This window comes from Chionomys nivalis, chromosome X, assembly GCF_950005125.1.
Source record: "Chionomys nivalis chromosome X, mChiNiv1.1, whole genome shotgun sequence".
Lineage (NCBI taxonomy): Eukaryota > Metazoa > Chordata > Mammalia > Rodentia > Cricetidae > Chionomys > Chionomys nivalis.
In genome coordinates, this window is record NC_080112.1 from 55,265,513 (window position 1) to 55,285,596 (window position 20,084).

At 40.2% G+C, this 20,084-nt stretch overlaps 1 protein-coding gene across 1 annotated transcript; it reads left to right on the top strand.

The window, feature by feature from the left end:
• Positions 1 to 6,723: 6,723 nt before the first annotated feature.
• Positions 6,724 to 10,816, top strand: Nr0b1 (nuclear receptor subfamily 0 group B member 1). The gene is made up of 2 exons (XM_057760287.1): positions 6,724 to 7,888; positions 10,280 to 10,816. Exons 1-2 carry the CDS (start codon positions 6,724 to 6,726, stop codon positions 10,522 to 10,524), a joined length of 1,410 nt encoding a protein of 469 aa, XP_057616270.1. The 3' UTR covers positions 10,525 to 10,816.
• Positions 10,817 to 20,084: the final 9,268 nt, after the last annotated feature.

Consider the following 20,084-nt stretch of genomic DNA (forward strand, 5'->3'; position numbering starts at 1 on the left):
GTTTGATTAAGAAATTTGCTTTTATTTATTTATTCATTCATTCATTTGAAAAAGAAAACAAACTATCTCTTTTCATTATATACACCAATCCAAGTTCCCACTCCCGCCATCCACTCCTCAGAGAGGGTAAGGCACATTGCTCTGGGGAAGGTCCAAGGCCCTCCCTACTATATCTAGGCTAAACAAGGTATCCCTCCAAAAAGAATAGGTTCCCCCAAACACCAGTACAAGCAGTAGGGATAAATCCTGGTGCCCCAGCCATGCAACTGTCAACCACATTCAGAGGGGGTAGTTTGCTTGTTCCTTCCTTCTCAGTACCACTGGTGTTGGTGAGCTCCCATTAGCTCAGGTAGACTGTGTCAGTGGGTGTACCCATCATGGTCTTTGACCTCATTGTTCATATTCTCACTCCTCCTCCCACTCTTTAACTGGGCTTTGGGAAATCAGTCCAGTGATCCGATGCAGGTCTCTGCCTCTGTTTCCATCAGTTGCTGGATGAAGGTTCTATTGTGATATTTAAGATATTCATCAGTCTGACTACAGGGCAAGGCCAGTTCAGGCACCCTCTCCTCTATTGCTTAGGGTCTTACCTGGGGTCATCCTTGTGAATTCCTGGGAATTCCTCTAGAGCCAGGCTTCTTATCAGCCCCATAATGGCTCCGTCAATCACTGAGAGCAACAATAAACAGAAAGTTGCTTTTAGAATATTTCAGGATCACAGTGATTAGGAAAGTTCTAATTTCAACTCGCAACTGGAATCAACCCTTAAGATGGTTGATTACTTTTTTGATAGCTCATCTAGAAGGTAATATGGGTTTTATGAACTACTCTAATTCTATAATACTGTTCACATGATGTTCCCCTTGAAAAATAAAGAAACCACCACTGATATTCCCTGTCACCCATTTACTAAAAGGACTGAAGTCGATGGCATCCAATCTGATAAGCCCAGGTTTAAAAACTGGATCAAATTTCAAATCATCCTGTCTTCTAAGGTCACATAGTTTACCAGCAAAGGTCAGTTTTACAATTTTATCCAATCTTATCCCCACCTGGACTTGACTCCTACATCCTTTAGTGAAAGCTGCATGACTTTGAAGTTGAAGGTTGTGTTCAGGCAGGCAGGACAGCTTTACTCCCACCTTGAGTTGGAACAGATAATGGATTCCACAAAGCAGGTGTCCAACTGGCCAAGGTCATCACACAATGAGTCGGTGTTGATATCTGAATTGCAGTTAGGGACAGACTCAGCATATGATAGGTTAATTTGATAAGTGTCCTTTTGTCTTACTATCATAGTGGCCGGAGACTATGGAACAAATGAAATGAGAAATTCTGTGTCTGCCTTAGAAGGTTATGTCTTTGCTAATCCTGTAGTGCCCAGCAGGCTAGCAAAACACACTGGTGTATTTGGATGATTTTGCTTCCCAAGGGCCATTTGTTCGAAAAAAAATGGAAAGTGGAAATATGAAGTCAGTTTTCTCCTGACATTTCCAAGGATGAATACTTCTGAAGGACAAACAGGCAATCTCTCTTTAGAAACAGTCAATCCAAAGAGCTCAGAAAGTCCTTCAGAGTTGCAAATAGAAGATCAGATCACCACTTCAAGGGAAAATGTGAAAAAACTAGAAGACTCAGCTACTGAGAAAGAACAGGAACAATGAGCACATTACAAATTAACCTTTCTCTCAAGTTCCAGTCACATACACTAACGTAAAATCCAGACTCAAATGTACCAAATACGTAAGAGTTATCTATAATTAAAGTAAAACAAAATGGGTTTAAGTTTCTAGGCTATTTTAAAACAGTAAATAAAACAAAATATTCTTAAAGAAATCCTTGAAAGGCATTCAGTTAAGGTGCACATATTACAATTACTTCACAGCCAGGACTGTAACTTAATTGTTAGACAATTTGCCTAGCATTCCTAAGGCCCCTGGGATCAGTCCCCTGCCCTGCTCAAACCTACTGTAGTCATGCATGCCTATAATACAAATATTCAAAAGGCAGAGGCAGGAGAATCAGAAGTTCAAGGTCATTCCTGACTACACACAGCAGATTGAGGCCAGCCTGAGATATATCAGATTCTGTTTCAGAAAAAAAAAAAATAGGAAAAAAAATAGCTTGCAATGTTTTATTTTACGTACTACTCTGCTAAATGGCAGAACATCAGACACAATATACATTTAGATTACTATATTCCCATTTGTACTTAACAAAGGGGCAGCAAACGTTTCTATAAATCACCAGACTGAGAAGAAGATATAGAAGTCTTTTAAAGGCTTAACAAAGTAGGCAGAGATAGAGGAGAATCCCATGTCAAATATTGATTTATAGAAATTTGTCCACATTTCATAACAGAGAAAGCTAACCTAAGGGTGATTCATTGAATTGAATTATGCATTTGACAATGGCTCAATATCTAAACTATATAAAGAATTAAAAATTTTACATACCCAAGCTCCAAATAATCCAATGAATTAATAAAAAATGATCCAATCAGACAGTTTTCAAAAGAAACACAATAAATATATGTGAAATAAGCTCCATGTCCTTAGACATCAGGACAATGCAAGGTAAATCTACCCTGAAGCTCTCTTTCATCCAGTAATAATGTTTCTTATGATGAAAGAAAACAGCAAATGCCAGCAAAGTTACAGGAAAAACCTAACCTGTAAGGGTTGGTGGTAGTGACAATTAATTCAACCCCTATGGGAATCAGTATCGAGGTTCTGCAAAAAAACCTAAAAATAGAATTTCCAAATAATTAAGCTCTGACACTACTAGGCATATATCCCAAAGGAATCAAATTCAGTGGGAAACAGAGATACATATACCCACGCTTACCATGGCACTTGTAATAATAACGCTTATGGTACCAGTGTCAGTGTCCATCACTGGATGAATGAATAAAGACAGTGTAGCACACATGCACAGTGCAGTTTATTCAGAAATAAAGAAAAATGAAATCATATTGTTTGCAGAAAAAAAATAATGGAAGGAAAATCAACATGTCAGACAGAATAAGCCATGATGATTGCCACATTTTCTTTCTTGTATGAAACTGAGAAGAAAGGACAGCAAATGAGTGTAATATGGGGAGTGGGCATGATAAAATACATTAAGTGCATTAATAAAATTGTCTCAGGAAGGTCATGACTCCGTATAATTCACATCTCTTAATAATAATAATCAAAGAACACTTTGAGAGCCCATTATATCTTGAGAACAGAGGAGTCCTAATTTTTAACTGCTAACTCAGTTCTCTTTTTGCTTTGCTGTACGGATTGTAACAACATTTGTACCAGGAGCTATGAATCTAACAAAGTCTGCTTCCTCCCTAAAGAGTCAGCAACACAGCGACTGTGTAGGAACAGGCTGCCTTTATGTTGTCAGATTACGATGTTCTTTCTTTCCAAAGTTAAAGTTACCCAACAAGCACATTTTTGAGGATCTACTGTATGTAGAACATTAAACTAATTGGTAGGTACGGAGTGACAGATTCCTTGTATGCAAGCATCTTTGATATGGATTGAGAGAGACAAATGCTAAGCATCCTTTAACTAAATAAACAGATCATCAGAGGCTGAGAAGAAAATAAAATTATAACTCGTGCCAGGTGGTGGTGGTGCACACTTTTAATCCCAGCACTTGGGAGGCAGAGGCAGGTGGATCTCTCTCAGTTTGAGACCAGCCTGGTCTACAGAGTGAGTTCCAAGACAACTGAGGCAGTTAGACAGAGAAACTTTGTCTGGAAAAAAATTATAACTAGCATTTTGACCTTAAGGTTAAAGACTTGGGTAGCCTGTGTTTTAGCTAGGCTGCTTGGGGGTTAAGAAAAAAAGATTGTTAAGCAGCAATATCATGTATAATTAATGCAGGAGCTTGAATATTCAAAATGACAGTAATGGAATGGGCAATGAGTTAACATTGTCAATACGAATTCTTCTTGTAGATCACACAACCCAGGTGTAGTGATATTTCATTTGTATTTTAATAAATAAAGTCTGCCTGAAGATCAGAGAGTAAAACAGTCCCACTGGTCAGTCTTTCACACCAGGCAGTGTAACACACACCTTTAATCACAGGATCCACACTAGTTTGCCATAGAAACTGGGCAGTGCATGCCTTTAATCCCAGTGGTGCATGCCTTTAATCCTAGCCCCAGAAAGGAATATAAAACAGGAGGAGACAGTTCTCAGTCTCAGCCTCATTCTGAGACTCCTGGAGGATCTCAGGATCTCCATTTCAGACTGAGGTAGAGGTAAGAGCCAGTGGCTGACTGTTTTGCTTTTCTGACCCTCAGGTTGAAGCCCAGTTTCTGTCTCTGGGTTTTTATTACTTGTGCCATACCCCTGAGTAGTTTGAATCTGGAAATGGGGATATAGAGAATAAATGGGGACAAATGCTTGAATGGAGAATGAGGAGCTTCAGCAAGAGAGACAGCGTTATGATAGTGCTTTTCAGTATTACTTCTTGTTCCATAATGTATCCCCTGCTGTCCTAAAACTGAGACTTACCATGTTTAATAGTCTTCTATTTTAAACAAATGAACTCATATATAAGAACTATATCCCAGATACTACTGTCCACTTTTTACATGTAAAGTGCTGAGGAACTTTCCTATGGTAGGTTAAACAATGGGCCCCCATAGGTGTGCAGGCTCTAGTCATAAGAAGCTGTGAATTTATTTATGGAGTGAAAGAGGTTTTGTAGACGTAATTAAGTTTAGGATTTTAAGATGGCAATATCCTTCTGGATTTTGTAGGTGGATTTAACACAATCGCAAACTTTCATAAAAAATCAGAGGTTAATATGGAGACAGAAGAGGGACTGATGTGTCCAAGAGCCAAGGAACGCAGGCAGAAGCCTGCGGAGGCAAGGCAATAGATTCTTCCTTTGAACCACCAGAAATGAATGGTTCTGAAATTTTAGTCTAGTAAAACTGACTTTGGATTTCTGGTTCCTCAAACTGTCATATGATAGATTTATGTTATTTGTGTTGCTGTACACCACTACATTGGTGGTAAATTTTTTTATAGCAACAATAAGAAGTATGTTCCCTAAGGCCATGGAACTACAAAATAACAGAATCAGGATTTAAATGGAGTTCATTAGATGCCGAGGCAAGAAATTAAACCTCTGTGGCATAGGACCTATCAAAGGTAGAAAACGAATTAACTGTTGAGTACTCTGCCCTAAATGTGACATCCATATCAAGCCTCCAAGACATAGGGTGTATTACATAAGCTATGGCAAAAAGACTGTAAGAGAAGAATGTTACGAAACTCTTTTGGACAAAACAAAACCATCGCCATCTTGAACACATAGCAGTTATGGGTACCCATACAAGATCCACATTAAACAAGATAAAAATAAATAAATAGATAAATAATAAAAAACAAGGAAGTAGGGGGACATTAATTGGGATGAAGAGGAGAAGGAAATCAGCAGGAGAAGGTGACTAAGTGATGGTAATAGGGGCGAATATGATCACAGTAAAGTTTGCACATGTATGAAATTGTCAAGACGACAACAAGGAAAACTGAGGGTGTCCTCAATTTTCTTATGTTTTCGTGGCCCCACAAAACTGAATGGGGAGGGAACAGAAGAGGAAGAGGGAGAATGGAAACCAGAGAGAGAGGTCCCATACCAATTGCTGTGTTCTAATCCCCTTTTCTGTTCAGTAACGCCAAAGGCTGGTACTCTTAAAGTTGAGGGGCTTGTGGGTATAAGAATTGGCAAGTTACACAAAGCCAGACGGTTGAATAAAGAGAGTCCCCTATTCTCATGTGAAACTAAAGAAAGGAGGCTCCCAGACAAATGCCCAGCATTCGGGCTTTCTGAATCTTGTTTTTGTCATTAGTATCTTAGGATGGTTTGAAACAGGGACAGTAATCAGCTTTCTGCTTCTACAAAAGGATGAGAAGTTCCCACAGTAACAACCCTGCGATTATTATGTTCTCACGATTCAGCTACAAGTGCATACTGTTCACAACCCCTGCCCCAGCTCCTTGACCCAGGCATCCAGGACACAATCGGTAATTAATTGAATTAAATTGAACATTTGTTATTGACTGCTTCCACCAATAATTTTCACATTTAAAGTGCATATATGCAGTCTGGGGATGGATTTCATTAAAACTCACATGCAGGTAGTTTGGCTGGGGCTGAAGAGAAAGCATTTCAGCCTCTGCGTATGATGCTGACGCTACTAGTCTAGGGTCTACACTTTTCAAGGTCTTAGTAAATGAGAGCTCACCTTCCAAACGTTTTACAAAATGCAAGTTATACAAATTGTGATCGTTCCATAAAAGTTTATAAAGATGCCATAGAAATGGACCGTTTCCCCGTTTAAGCACTTCTTCCCCCAATAAAGGGAATAGACTAGACGTCCAAAGGCAAGAGTTGGAACAGAGCCCTAAGTCGCTGCCCCAGGTTCACTACTTTTCCCCAGGTAGGGGGAAAAAAGGATAGAGTGAGAAAGGAAGGGAGGGTTCACGAGCTCCAGCGCTGAGACGTTCCCCTTGGATTTCCAGCTTCTAAGGAGTGTTTGCCCCTTTGAACTTCTGAGGTCAGGAGCGCACACATTCAAGCGCAAAGGCGCGTCCCCCTCTCGCCCTTGTCCAGGCGGAGGAGGCGGACGCGCTTGCGTGCGCGCTCAGTATAAATAAGTCCCAGGCGGCAGCCACTGGGCAGAACGGGCAGCAGGAGCCTCGGGCCATGGCGGGTGAGGACCACCCGTGGCAGGGCAGCATCCTCTACAATCTACTGATGAGTGCAAAGCAGAAGCAGGCAGCTCCGGAAGAGCCCAAGGTGCGCTTGGGGGCTCAGTGCTGGGGTTGTGCCTGCGGCTCTCAGTCCGTCGTGGGTGAGGAGGGACTGCCCGGCGGGCAAGCCATGCCCCTCCTGTACCGCTGCTGCTTTTGCGGGGAGAACCACCCGCGCCAGGGCAGCATCCTCTACTCTATGCTCACCAGCGCCAAGCAGTCAAATGCAGTGACCGAGGAGCCCAGAGCGCGATTCGGAGCTCCGTGCTGGGGTTGCGCCTGCGGCAGCGCCGAGCCCCTGGTGGGCAGAGAGGGGCCGCCGGCTGGCCGGGCCCCCTCGCTCCTGTATCGCTGTTGCTTCTGCGGAGAGGAGCACCCAAGACAGGGCAGCATCTTGTACAGCTTGCTCACTAGCGCCAAGCAGACGCACGTGGCTCCGGAAGCTCCCGAGGCACGTCGCGGAGGCGAGTGGTGGCAGCTGTCCTACTGTACGCAGAGTGTGCATGGCCCTGAGGGGCTACAGAGTGCACAGGCCATGGCGGTCCTGTACCGCAGCTACGTGTGCGGTGAAGAGCAGCCCCAGCAGAGCAGCGTTGCCTCTAGCACACCCGGGAGCGCGGATCAAATGCCCGCCGCTCCGGGAGAGCAGCCTAGGGCCCCCTTGTGGGATGCCTCTTCTGGCGTGCAGCGTCCGTTGGCACTCAAAAATCCACAGGTGGTGTGCGAGGCAGCATCAGCTGGCCTGTTGAAGACGCTGCGCTTCGTCAAGTACCTGCCCTGCTTCCAGATCTTGCCCCTGGATCAGCAGCTGGTGCTGGTACGGAGCTGTTGGGCTCCCCTGCTCATGCTTGAGTTGGCCCAAGATCACCTGCACTTCGAGATAATGGAGATCTCTGAGCCCAGCGTGCTGCAGAAGATGCTCACTACCAGGCAGCAGGAGGCCGAGGGCGCGGAGCCTGCAGATACCCTGACCACAGAGCAGCCATCCGCGGAGGCTGTGCACCTGCCCTCAGCTGCTGCAGTCCAAGCCATAAAGAGCTTCTTTATCAAGTGCTGGAGTCTGAACATCGATACCAAGGAGTATGCCTATCTGAAGGGGACCGTACTCTTTAACCCAGGTAAGCCTTGTGCACTGTCTCTCCAGGTCAGAAAAGCACCATCTCTACACACAGGCACTTAGGAATTTTCAGTGGCTATAGGCGTGTTGGAGCCCACGTGACATTTCCTGATGTGAAGCTGACAGACACATCCTGAATACCCTGCCAAGTGGGTGAGCTTCTGCCAGAAACTCCATACTAAATGGATTGGGTGAGGAGTAAGCTTTTTACTTGCCCCCCTACTTTTTATTATCTGCTGCTACACAAGTTTCTGCCTTCGCGGGACATGGCTCTCTCTTCCCTCTTCAGCTGCCCCTGAAGTTCAGTAACATAACTTTTAAAAACAACAAACCGTTTTTGCTCATTTCACACACGCTCTGCTTACTCCAAATGTGCCTTTAAGAAGAGCTTGTGTTGTCCGCGGGGGGGCGGGGGGGTGGGTAAGGAGGGGTGGAGGGTGGGGGTGTGATAAGTCTTTCTAAGCTCCTCCCCTTCAAGAGTTAGTTAGTAGTTCAGCCCAGCCCAGATTCTGCAAGTCTGCAAAACACAAGTAGCTCAGGTGATTTTTTGAGACCACATGAGAAACAGTTTTCTCCCTCTTTACAGCAATTGTTAATCCTGCTCTATTGAGATTCAAAGTGGAGACCAAGGTCTCAGCTTTCAGAAGTTGGTATTTCCAGCAGTTTCCCACTTTCCTTGACCCTGTTTCAAAGCCTTTGCCTCCCCTTAACACACACTCCTCCCTCCTCCTTCCTTCCTCCTCCTCCCTCCCTCCTCCCTCCCTCCTTCTCTCTCTCCTCACTGACATTCTTCCTCTATTTTTGAGTCCTCTCTCAATAGGAGTTTATCCCGCCAAATTGTATGTTTTTAAATAATAATAATGCACCCACATTTGTGCACGGTGTGACGTCTATAGAACATGGGGCCTCTTTCCTTATTACCTTTCTGTATCCCCTTGTTTTTATGTTTAAACTTTATATATAACAAAGATACACAAGTTTTTAAATTATATATGAACATGTAACTAGGTTTTAACATAAGGAGATAAGTAAAAGCTAAGGAGCTATGTAAACTGTGGAGTCCAGCAGTGTTATCTATCTCCACTGAAGGTAAGTTTTGTGTGGGTAGAAGGGTACAAGTACCAGGGTGGGACAGGAAGATGTGAAGAGGAGTTGGAAAGAAGGGCCAAACAAAACAGTAACAAATGAGAACGCCATAAGGAACCCTCTTTGTTTGTACCCTGAAAAGATTTTTTAATGCAAAGAAAAAGAACTTGTCACTTTAAGGAGAGGGCCAGTGACTGTGCTGTGAAATGTGACTGGGTGCCTTCACAAAACGAAGCTTTGGCAAACCTTAAGTAGACCTAGAGAAGCTTTGTCAGTGGGATATACACACAATCAGATAGAGATTAAAGCTTAGGTGTCAGGACAGAACAGAAGGGAGGATGTTAATACGTGGACTGTTTTAGTTTGAATTGTAATCTAGATAAGTGTTTATTGTGTTGCTTTTTATGATTTGATATGTGCCTATAATAGGTATGTTTCTTTTCTGTCACGGTTTTGATTTTTAATGCATCATGCTTTAAATTTGAATTTGTTAAATTTTGTAGAAAAAGGAAGGAAAATTATATCATCATTTAACTAAATCTGTTTCAAAGTTACTTTCAAATCATCTTACACTCTGTGATGCTTTTATGTCTATCTTTGAACCTTTTAATACCAGTAAGAAGATGCTTTAAAAAAAGACTTTTCTGTCAGTACTTTTCTCCAAAAGTACCCTTTGGAACATGAATTAGAATCATATTTTAAAAACTTTTTTCCAATTTTGAAAGCATGGTTAGTGAGTAAAATATTAATCCTTAGCATTTAATTCATTATGAACCTCTGAAATAAATATCACCTTGGAGTCCAATAATACAAAACACAGGAGTTGGTGGTTTTGAGGGTTACAATCTAATGACTGGAAGTCGGCATAATTGTGGAAAGGAATGGTAAAATAGTTGCAACCTGGCAAAACTTCATATCATTATCAATTGGTATATTTCTCATAGGTATATTTCTCTTGAAATAACATCAGTTTCTTTATCTTTTCACAGAACATGATCTGGAGCTGTGATGCATTCAGTTATATTCTAAGTGTGCTTTTGTTGGCTCGCCACCAGTGTTGTCTAAATGTGCTCAAACCTACTGCATATTCAATAGAAATCAGTGCATGTTCTTTCATTATTAGAAGTGTTGTTTCTGAAAACTTAGGTCTGTTTTTAGCATGTTATTCATGCCCCTAGAAAACACTTTTAATCAAGAAGCTTGAGCACTTTTTAACTGGAAAGGGACAAAAAAAATCTAATGTTGAATAAAAACGTAAGATCTCTGTGTTGAGCTATTTGAAATAATGCGATTTTTCTACTTCCAGATCTGCCTGGCCTGCAGTGTGTGAAATACATCCAGGGCCTTCAGTGGAGAACCCAGCAGATCCTCACCGAGCACATCAGGATGATGCAGAGAGAATACCAGATCAGATCAGCTGAACTGAATAGCGCCCTTTTCCTGCTGAGATTCATCAGTACTGACGCCATCACTGAACTCTTTTTCAGACCCATCATTGGCGCAGTCAGCATGGATGACATGATGCTGGAAATGCTCTGCGCACAGCTGTGAAGGCATGTGGGCCACTCAAGTGCACTCTCCCATAGAAGAAGAAAATGGTAGCTGTAGGCAGGAGAGTGCTAAGTATAGTGAAAACAAACTTTCTTGTATTTTTTACATGCATAGTATATTTGTATTCGATTGAAGAAATACTTTAGTTACAGACAATGTAAAACCCCCTCTGCTCCACACTGGTTCCTTATAAAGGAAAACATTTGCTAACAATAACATAACTCCATATATCTTTAAGATCTCAGTACTATGCTAACAAGCTAATTTCACAAATACAACTTCTCTTTCCATTGACCCAGTCAAATCAAATTTATAACAGTAAGTTTTAATAAAATTTAAAGCATTAAGTTGATTAGAGAGTGTGTTCTTGGTGTATGCGTCTTCAATTTTTTTTTTTTTTTTGGTTTTTCAAGACAGGGTTTCTCTGTACCTTTAGAGCCTGTCCTGGAACTAGCTCTTGGAGACCAGGCTGTCCTCGAACTCACAGAGATCTGCCTACCTCTGCCTCCCGAGTGCTAGGATTAAAGGCGTGCACCACCACCGCCCGGCTGCATCTTCAATTTTTTAATGTAGCTAACATAACTGAAGGTATGTTTATAAGTAACTTCATGAGAATTAACAGTTTGTCAGTGCCAAAGAAAAGTTATTTTGTCTAGACTCATTTCTACCTCCATTAACTACATAAAAGATTGTCATTTTTCCTACTTGAGACCCACAAGGTAATTTATGTTCTGAAAGTGAAAAAAATATTTTCATAGCTTGAATTTTGAATTTTTCTGTATACAATTATGGGTCTGGACTAAAGTTCCATAACAGGCCCACATTCTGTCAGGGGGGCATCATCATTTCAGAAAGTTCAACATGATCATAAAACCCTAATTATATCCCACCATTTAGGCACACTGTTAGGTAACTATGAAATTACACCATCCTGACATGTAATTATGAAGTTGCTTCCACAACTTCTTTAAATATATAGAACTATTTCTTTCTTGTCGCAGATAAAATTCAAGGCTATATAAGTCTATTCACTTTGAAGAAACACATTGCCTATTAGTAATCAGTTAACCTGGTCCAATATAATAATTCATTTAAAGGGGTCTTTTTACAAAATTGAGACAGGGTCTTCCTCTCTTGCTAAGGTTGGTCTGAACTCAGAATGTATCCCAGGTTGGTCTCCAACTCCCGGAATTCCTCCTGCTTACCTTCCCAAGCGTTGGGATTATAGGTGTATGTCACTGTGTTCTCCTCAAGAAGAGTCTTAAACATCTTTATGTGAAGATCTCTTTGGCAGTCTGGTGAATCTTATTGGCAACTTGTCAGGCTCAGGCACTCAGAGCAATGTAACAACTGAAATACTTAGGATTTCAAAGGAAATTAATCATCTCCATGAACAATATTAATATTTAAATGTATAATTATTTTACATGAGGTATAACACATGTGCTTATTATCAAGATGTTAGATAAGAAATTGGCAGCAGGTGTACTATCTGACGTAATTTAAAAAGCAATGGTCAATGTAATTGTAATTTCAACATATCTATACTTCTAATGTAATAAGAAAATATGTACCCCAGCACATAGTTCTATTCAGGGCTAAGAATTATTCAAATGACAATAGGATGTATAGATTGGTAATAAGGGGAAGGGGATATAGGCAAAATGTGGAAGAATTCACAAGAATGCCTCCTTTTGCTCTCTACCTCTCAGGAAGTGCCACGGTATAGTCTCCCCATAGCAATGAAAATTCATAAGTGTAATCTGCAACATTTCAACATTTCTTCCCTGAGATAATCTATAAGATTCACAAAGGAAGTTATTTTTACTTTATTTTTTTTTCATTGTGATTAGTTATATAGGCTCCTTCTACCTAGCATACAACAAAATTCCAAACATATAGAAGAAAAAGTGGTCAGTATGAATCACTCTGCAAAAATTGATTTAGGCACATGTCACCCTTAGGAGTTCGAAAAGAGTGAGGATGCTTCCTAAATCAATGTTCTCAGCTGTCAGCTAAGAGCTTACTTTTTCAGCAGGCCCTTCCATGCACAGCAATCAGGTAACTGTGTTCACTCTTTTTCTGTGTGTATTCTACCCCAATGAGCCATTGTCAGGATGTCTTTAAGCAATGGAACTATACAGTAGTATGAGAACAACCTGTAACATTGATACCAGCATGTGTTAGGAAGCCCAGGCTCAGCAGTTGAAGTAAATCCCATCAACTTAAAGTTCTGTCTAAGATAACCAGTAGCGTCTATCCTTATTTCCTTCTGAATCTTTTCTTTTTCCACCTGATCCCTCTCATCTGTGGCCAGTAAGTTGAAGTTGACCTAAGCATCTTCCAAGGCTGAGGGAATGATATGATGATTAGGAACTACCTGCAAAATGCACAATCCACAAGAGTTCATAAGGATCACAGCTTACAAAGGCAGCATCGTAAATAAATTTCCTTTCAGAGTACTTTAAAAGTCATTAATGTCCTACTCCTACTCCTCAATGCCTGCCTCTAAGACATCTTTTTTCTTTGATCAGTTTTATTTTTTTATAATATCAGTGTCTTATTCAATACTCCTAACTTTGGGCATTTCTTAACTGTTTTAAGCTTTTTTCACCCTGCCTTTTCATTTGGATGAACTGTGTGGAAGACGGAAAATTTATTTTTCACCAAATAACATTTCAGTGCAACTGGTATATGGCACATCTCATGGATAGAGTTGTCACGCACTCTGTCCCAAACTGCAGCATTCAGCAGGAATCACGAGTTAGAAAAGCAGTTGGTTTGTTGAGCAAACTATTCAGAGTCCACCAAAAGTTCTAGCATCTGTGACATTTTGATCATATGATGCTACTGAACAACATCTCTAACTGGTGACAAGAGTTAGAAGATCAAATTGTTTCCTTGGAGACTATATCTGCTTTTCATTTAGCACCCTTCTGTGGTGAAACTGAGCTGGCCCATTGTAAAGCCTGGCTACCTGTGGCACAAAACAAGGGAACTGTGTCTAATGATGAGTGGATACAGTGTGGGAACACACACTAAAATAGTTTTTGGTGTTTTAAGAAAGGAGAATATATTCTGGGAATGGTGACTTGTACTTACAATCCTATAACATCAGAAGCTATGGGAAATGGCTAACTTGAAGCCAAACCGGGCACCATAGTGACCTTCAGGTCAGCTTGAGCTACAGAACAAGGTCCACCTCCCAAAATTATTGAGATCAAGGTGAGGAAGAATTGTCAATTTGCAGTACATAAATAAGCTTTGAAAATGCTAAGTGAAGTGAATCAGCACATGAATAAAATAAAATTAAGTGGAATTTTTAAAGGCAGAACATATATGAGATGGTGGCTATTAGGAGTTATCTATTTTGCCTTTATCCTTTCCAAGGATTGCTAAAAATTGATGAAGCTATTGAATATTTAGATTTTTCTCCATAAAGCATATGAACTTTCTCAGTTGAAAGACATGCACATGAAGTGGATTTGGTGACATGAAATCATCAAGTGTAAGGTATTACAGTAGGCTGTGCTCTGTGCTTCTCCAAGATATAACTACTCTCCAGTTAATACTTAGATGTTGAATGCCGGATATTAAAAGATAACATCATCATGATGAAATTATAAACATGTTCTGGGCGGTGGTGGCACACACCTTTAATCCCAGCACTTAGGACGGAGAGGCAGGCAGACCTATGTGAGTTCTAGGCCAGCCTGGTCTACAGAGCAAGTTCCAGGACAGGCTCCAAAGCTACACAGAAAAACCCTGTCTCAAAAACAAAAAACAAAACACACACACACACGACTAAAAAGTATGTTTTGCTTTTATTGTTAGTCATACTTTTCTGATTTTTTCTTTGTGGCTTCCTCTAACTAAAATGGCCCATGTAACTTGTAGGAAATTAAAAGAATATGCCATTTTATATCAAACATTCAGATGCAATAGTCAGAAATACAAAGGTGTGAATGAAAATCACCTTTCTTCAAGAAAGCTGACTCAAGTCACTAGTAATCCATTTACCATTTACAGGTTCAGACACAGTGATGACGCCAAGCTGCAATGGTAAAGAGGGGTGGGGACCCTAGTAGCACATCCACTGAAAAGGTGCCTACATTTTCTATAGCCTTTCTTTCCTTGTGCACAGAGAAAGAGAAGCGCAAAAAGAATAAACTCATCATCCAGATTGTACTCACTTCCTCGGCTCCTCACTTTAGGGGGAGTTAACTCTTTATGTACTAAATCATTTGAAGGATCCAGAGTGCCAACTTTCCAGGGCATGAGTCTATTTTTTTTTCTAATTTCATAAGTAAACTGTACCTCTGGCCACAGACACTATATCTGCTGCTGTTCCACACTACTTCTCACATCCCAGGTTTTCAGCAAGCTCTTCCCCTTTGACAGTCCTGAAATGACACTGGAGCTGTATTTAAAGAAATGATCATTCTACAAACCACTGCTGCTGTCATCGCTGTGTGGTTATCCCCACAATCACCTTCACATTAGCATGTGTTAACGAGACTTTCAGAGCTTCACAGTTGTTCCTACTCGGACCTGAGATTCATTACAAAGGTGTGAAAATATGCTGCTGGCTCATATCAGGGAAAGACAGGCAGAACGCACAAGAGTTTGCGTGCAGGCATCCTGCTTTATTCTCCTGCCCATTGCAGGGTCACACAGAGTGAACTCTTCCCCTGGCAACAAAAATGCATTAATCTGTAAGTGATGAGTTTGTCCAGTGAAATCACTAGAGATTCCGAGGTTAGAGTGGTTTATTGAGGCTGACCACATTGGTACTCCCTATCTGTCTTGTATCGAAATTCCAAATAGGCAGAAAACAAGCAGGTGCTCCGTGCAAACCACCTGTGTACAGTCCAGACACAGTGAATCACTTTGATGAGTTAGGAAAGGAGAAGAGAACATCCAAAGGAGAAGTTCCCAGATGCAAGGCAAGATCATGCATACTTAGACCTGATATGGTATTCTCTGCCAAGACTGTTGTGCTATATTACCTACATTTATAATTGAAGGATAAGAAAACATAGTTAAACTGAAGGATAGTTAAAATAGTATTGTTTTTCCGAACTTCATTTCACTCAATCCCTGACTTCTATTTACCATCTTCTTGGTGAGGCAGTACACTGATTATTGACTTAGAACCTATGAAATTCAATAGCTACTTTTTATCATATGATTGTTCATAAATATAATTAACTACAATGAGACATCAAAGGATTCTAACCATATCCATTCCACCACACTTTGAACTTCTAATCTTGCTTTTTAATGATTAACTTTTACTTACATGTATGTGTCTTGTGCAAGTAGCCACAAAAGCCAGAAGACTGTCAGATCCCCCAAGCTGGAGTTAGAAGAGGCTGTAAAGCATGGATGTGGGTACTGAGAACCAAACTCCAGTTCTCCGGAGTACCAGCAAACACTCTTAACCATGGAGTCCCCTGCTCGTCTATTCTTACTGTCATATCTTACTGCCTACGTTTGCTGATAGTCATGGGCTATTTGCCCATGGGACCCATGGTACACTACAGAAATAGGGACAGAAAGATTGTAAGAGCCAGAGAGGTTCAGGGAGTTTTCTGTGAAAGTATATCTCCTAGAAATATCTGAAAAGCTACACTCACAAAGTCTCACCAACAGGACTGATTAAACAAAACCTGAAAAGGACTCCTACGGATATGCTAATGTGGAAGACAGAAAGCTCTAGAAGCCTCAACCCTACACTAAGAACTACAACCAATTAAGGAATGTTGAGAGTGGGAGAAATAGATCTCCACAGGGAAGAGCACACCAATTGGTTATACAATACCAAATGGTCAGCACTAAAAACATATACATACAAGTAATATTATATAGACCAAGTAGATTGTAATTTATATACACATTATCTATCTCTATCTTGTATGTAGGTATACACACACACACACACACACGGGTAAGAAAAAGGGGCCTTTAATTTGAAAGAGAGCAAGGGTGATTTACATGGGGGAGGGTATGGAGGAAAGAAAGGAAAGGGAGAAAATGGTAAAATTCTATTATAATTTCTAACTAAAAAACAATTTAAAATATTACCATTTGTTGTTTTAAAATATTAATATCTGAGAGTTGGACAAATGTTTGTTCATTAAGTTTATAAATATTTTAATAACTGGCAATGCCAAAGTAGACTTTTTTCTATTATGTTCATGGGATGAATTAATGGTGGCAACATTATGTCAGAAAACCTTCATATCAAAACATATACTCAGTTTCGGAGCAGAAAAATGAAAATTTCTGCAAGATATTTTAAATTATTAAAATATGAAAGATTCAAAGTAGTCTACAGAAAGCAAAATCTAAAAGTAAACAAAAGCAAGAAAGTAACACATAGCAGAGCAAACAGGGCAAAATATATAGGAAAAAGAAAACCATCCTGAGTAAGATAACCCAGATTCAGAAAGACAAACACCATATATTTTCACTCATAAGTGGATATTAGATGTAAAGCAAAGGATAATCAAGCTACAATCCACAATACCAGAGAAGCTAGGTAATAAGGACTCCAAGAGGGATGGATAGATCTCCCTGGAAAGAGAAAATACATGAGATGTCCTGGGTAAACTGGGGGTGGGGGCAAGTAGAGGGAAGGGGATGTGGGAAAGGGAACATGATGGACCAGAATGGTCCATTTTGGGGAGGGACAGAGTGGGAGAGCAATGAAAGAGATATCTTGATAGAGAGAGCCACTTTGGGATTAGGGAGAAAATTGAAGCTAAGGAAATTCCCAATAATCCACAAGGATGACAGCAGCTAAGACTCCTAGCAATACTGGAGAAGGAGCCCGAACTGGTCTTTCCCTGTAATCAGATTGGTGAATGCCCCAACTGTCATCACGGAACCTTCATCTAGTAACTGAGAGAACCAGATGCAGAGATCCACAGCCAAGCACCAGGCCGAGTTCCAGGAATCGAATCAAAAAGAGGGAGGAGGGAGTATCTGAGCAAGGGAGGTCAAGATCATGAGGGAGATATCTACAGAGACAGCTGAACCAAGCTCATGGAAACTCATAACCTCCATTCAGACAGCTATGGAGCCTCCATGGGACCAAACTAGGCCCTTCATTTGTGGGAGATAGTGGTGAAACTTGGACTATCTATGAGGCACCTGGCAGTAGGAGCAGGATCTATATCTGATGCATGAGCTAACAAAACAAAACAAAAACCTGTGTAACAGCCAAATAAAAACAAAAAAAGAGAAAAGTATTGTATTCAACATTAATATCTCAAAATAAACCTAGATAAAGAGAAAGGTCTTTTTCAATAAAAACTATAAGGCATTAAAAATCATTGAATACATTAGAAGATGGAAAGAACTCCATGTGAAAAGACCTATGCAAATGGATTGACTGAATTAATATAAGGAAAATGGCTATATTACTGAAATCAATCTACAAAGATCCAAAGCTATCCTTATCATTCCCACAAAAGTTCCATAAGAAAACCTGCTACTTTGTAAGCAAGTTAAAATTATAAATTTTAAAAATAAGCAGATTAAAACATAATTACATCATATTCCTCTTTCCATTTCTCCCCTCCAACTCATTCCACGCTCCTCCCTCTCAAATTAAAAATGTATTAAAAAGAAAAATATCTATCCAGAGCCTGTGGGAAGGGTAGGCCAATGTCTTTCATGGACCCGTCATACCTGTTAAGTCAACTAGAAAATGAATATGCCACACCTATAATGGCCAGCTCCCCCATTACCACCATGTTAATATCAGTAAGTTGTAGATTACTACCAAAACAGATAATTCGTCTCAAGGAAAGTTGGTTGGATACTTAGAATTTAATAAAACCAATAAAGCTCCAAGTCAAGAAAAAATACAAAATAGATAAAAAATAGGCAGAAAAAATATTTTGAAAATTGCATTTTTAAAAAGTCCCATGAATACTCTATCTGCTTGGTCTTGAAATTACCTCTAAAATTCATATTGAAGTGCAAAAAACCCAAGTAGTCAAATAAATCTTGAGTAAAAAGAACAATGCTGGAGGTATCATATTGGATTTTAAGTTATAATATAGAACCATAATAGCAAATCCAGTATGATACTGGGCCCTTAACAGACATATCAACCAGTTGAATACAAGAGAGCACTGAGGATTAAACCAATGAAGATATGGTCTCTGATTCAGTTCAAAAGTGTCAAAAATATAGGGGAAGAAAGACAGCCTTTTAAAAGAAGTGCTGCTTGGAAAATAGATCCCTATCTCTAACTATATCTCACCAATATTAAGGCAAATTGGCTAAAATATTTAATGTAGGTCCTGAGACTTAGAAATTGCTCAAATTAAATACTTCAAGATACAGGCATGGGCAAAGACATTTGAATAGGATGCTGGCAACACAGAATATTATGTGAAAAAGTAATAAATAGGATTGTTTGAAATTTGAAAGGCTTCTGCACATGCAAAGAAACAATTATCAGAGTGACAGACAGCATGCTAAATGAAAGTGAGATCTTAACCATGTATCTCACAGGTGATATACAGAATATATAAGGAACAAACAAAAATCATCATCATCAACAATAAAAAGCTGGTGTAGGGGATCCTTCTTTCTATGTGTTTCATTTATTGGGTAATTAATAAAGAAACTGCTATAACCGATAGGGGAGAACTTAGGTAGGTGGAAGACAAAACTGAATTCTGGGAGGAAGAAAGCAGAGTCAGAGAGACGCCATGGAACTACCAGAGATAGATGTACTGGAACTTGGCTGGTAGGCCACGACCTTGTGGTGATACACAGATTAAGGGAGATGGGTTAAATTTATATGTAAGAGTTAGCCAATAAGAAGTTAGAGCTAATAAGTTAAGCAGTGTTTTAATTAATTCAGTTTCTGTGTGAATATTTTGGGGCTAAGGTAGTCAGGTGGCCGGGATGAACATGTAGCCCTCTCCTGTTATAATTGGAGCCAATGTGATGGACTAAATCCACTTAAAAATCTGAGAGAGCTTAATTTTAAACACAAAAATACAGAGTTTAACACAGCTTTTTGCTGTTTGCAGGTGGCATGCCACAGCTCCTTTAAGAGAGATTTTACTGACTCAGCAGCAGCAGCAGAAAAAAAAAGCTGTGATGTTTTAAAAAAAAAAATACAGGCTTTCTGGGCCAGGATGCCAGTGCAACCTCTGACTCTTTTCAGGCTGGAGGTTCAGCTATAGAGCATTTGAGTTTGGTTTGTGAGCAGAGTGCTGCAGCTTATTTGATGGCAACATGGACTTGCCATGTGCCTGGAAGTGGGGCAGTGTGCTAGGTTCAGCAGCACAAGAGGCTCTGCCATTATCATAGTAATAGCACAGATTAAGTTTTAGACTGGGAAGGCTAACAGGTGGTACTGTATTACCTCTACTAATGGCACAATTTAAGATTTTAAGAAGCACTTAGCTGGACAATAAAGAATTACAGATTCACAATAGGACAGACTCAGATATAAAAAGAACTCTAAATGGGTCACAGTGTTGGATAAATGTACGTAAGGCTTGGGAGAAAAAAGAAAAAGAGTATAG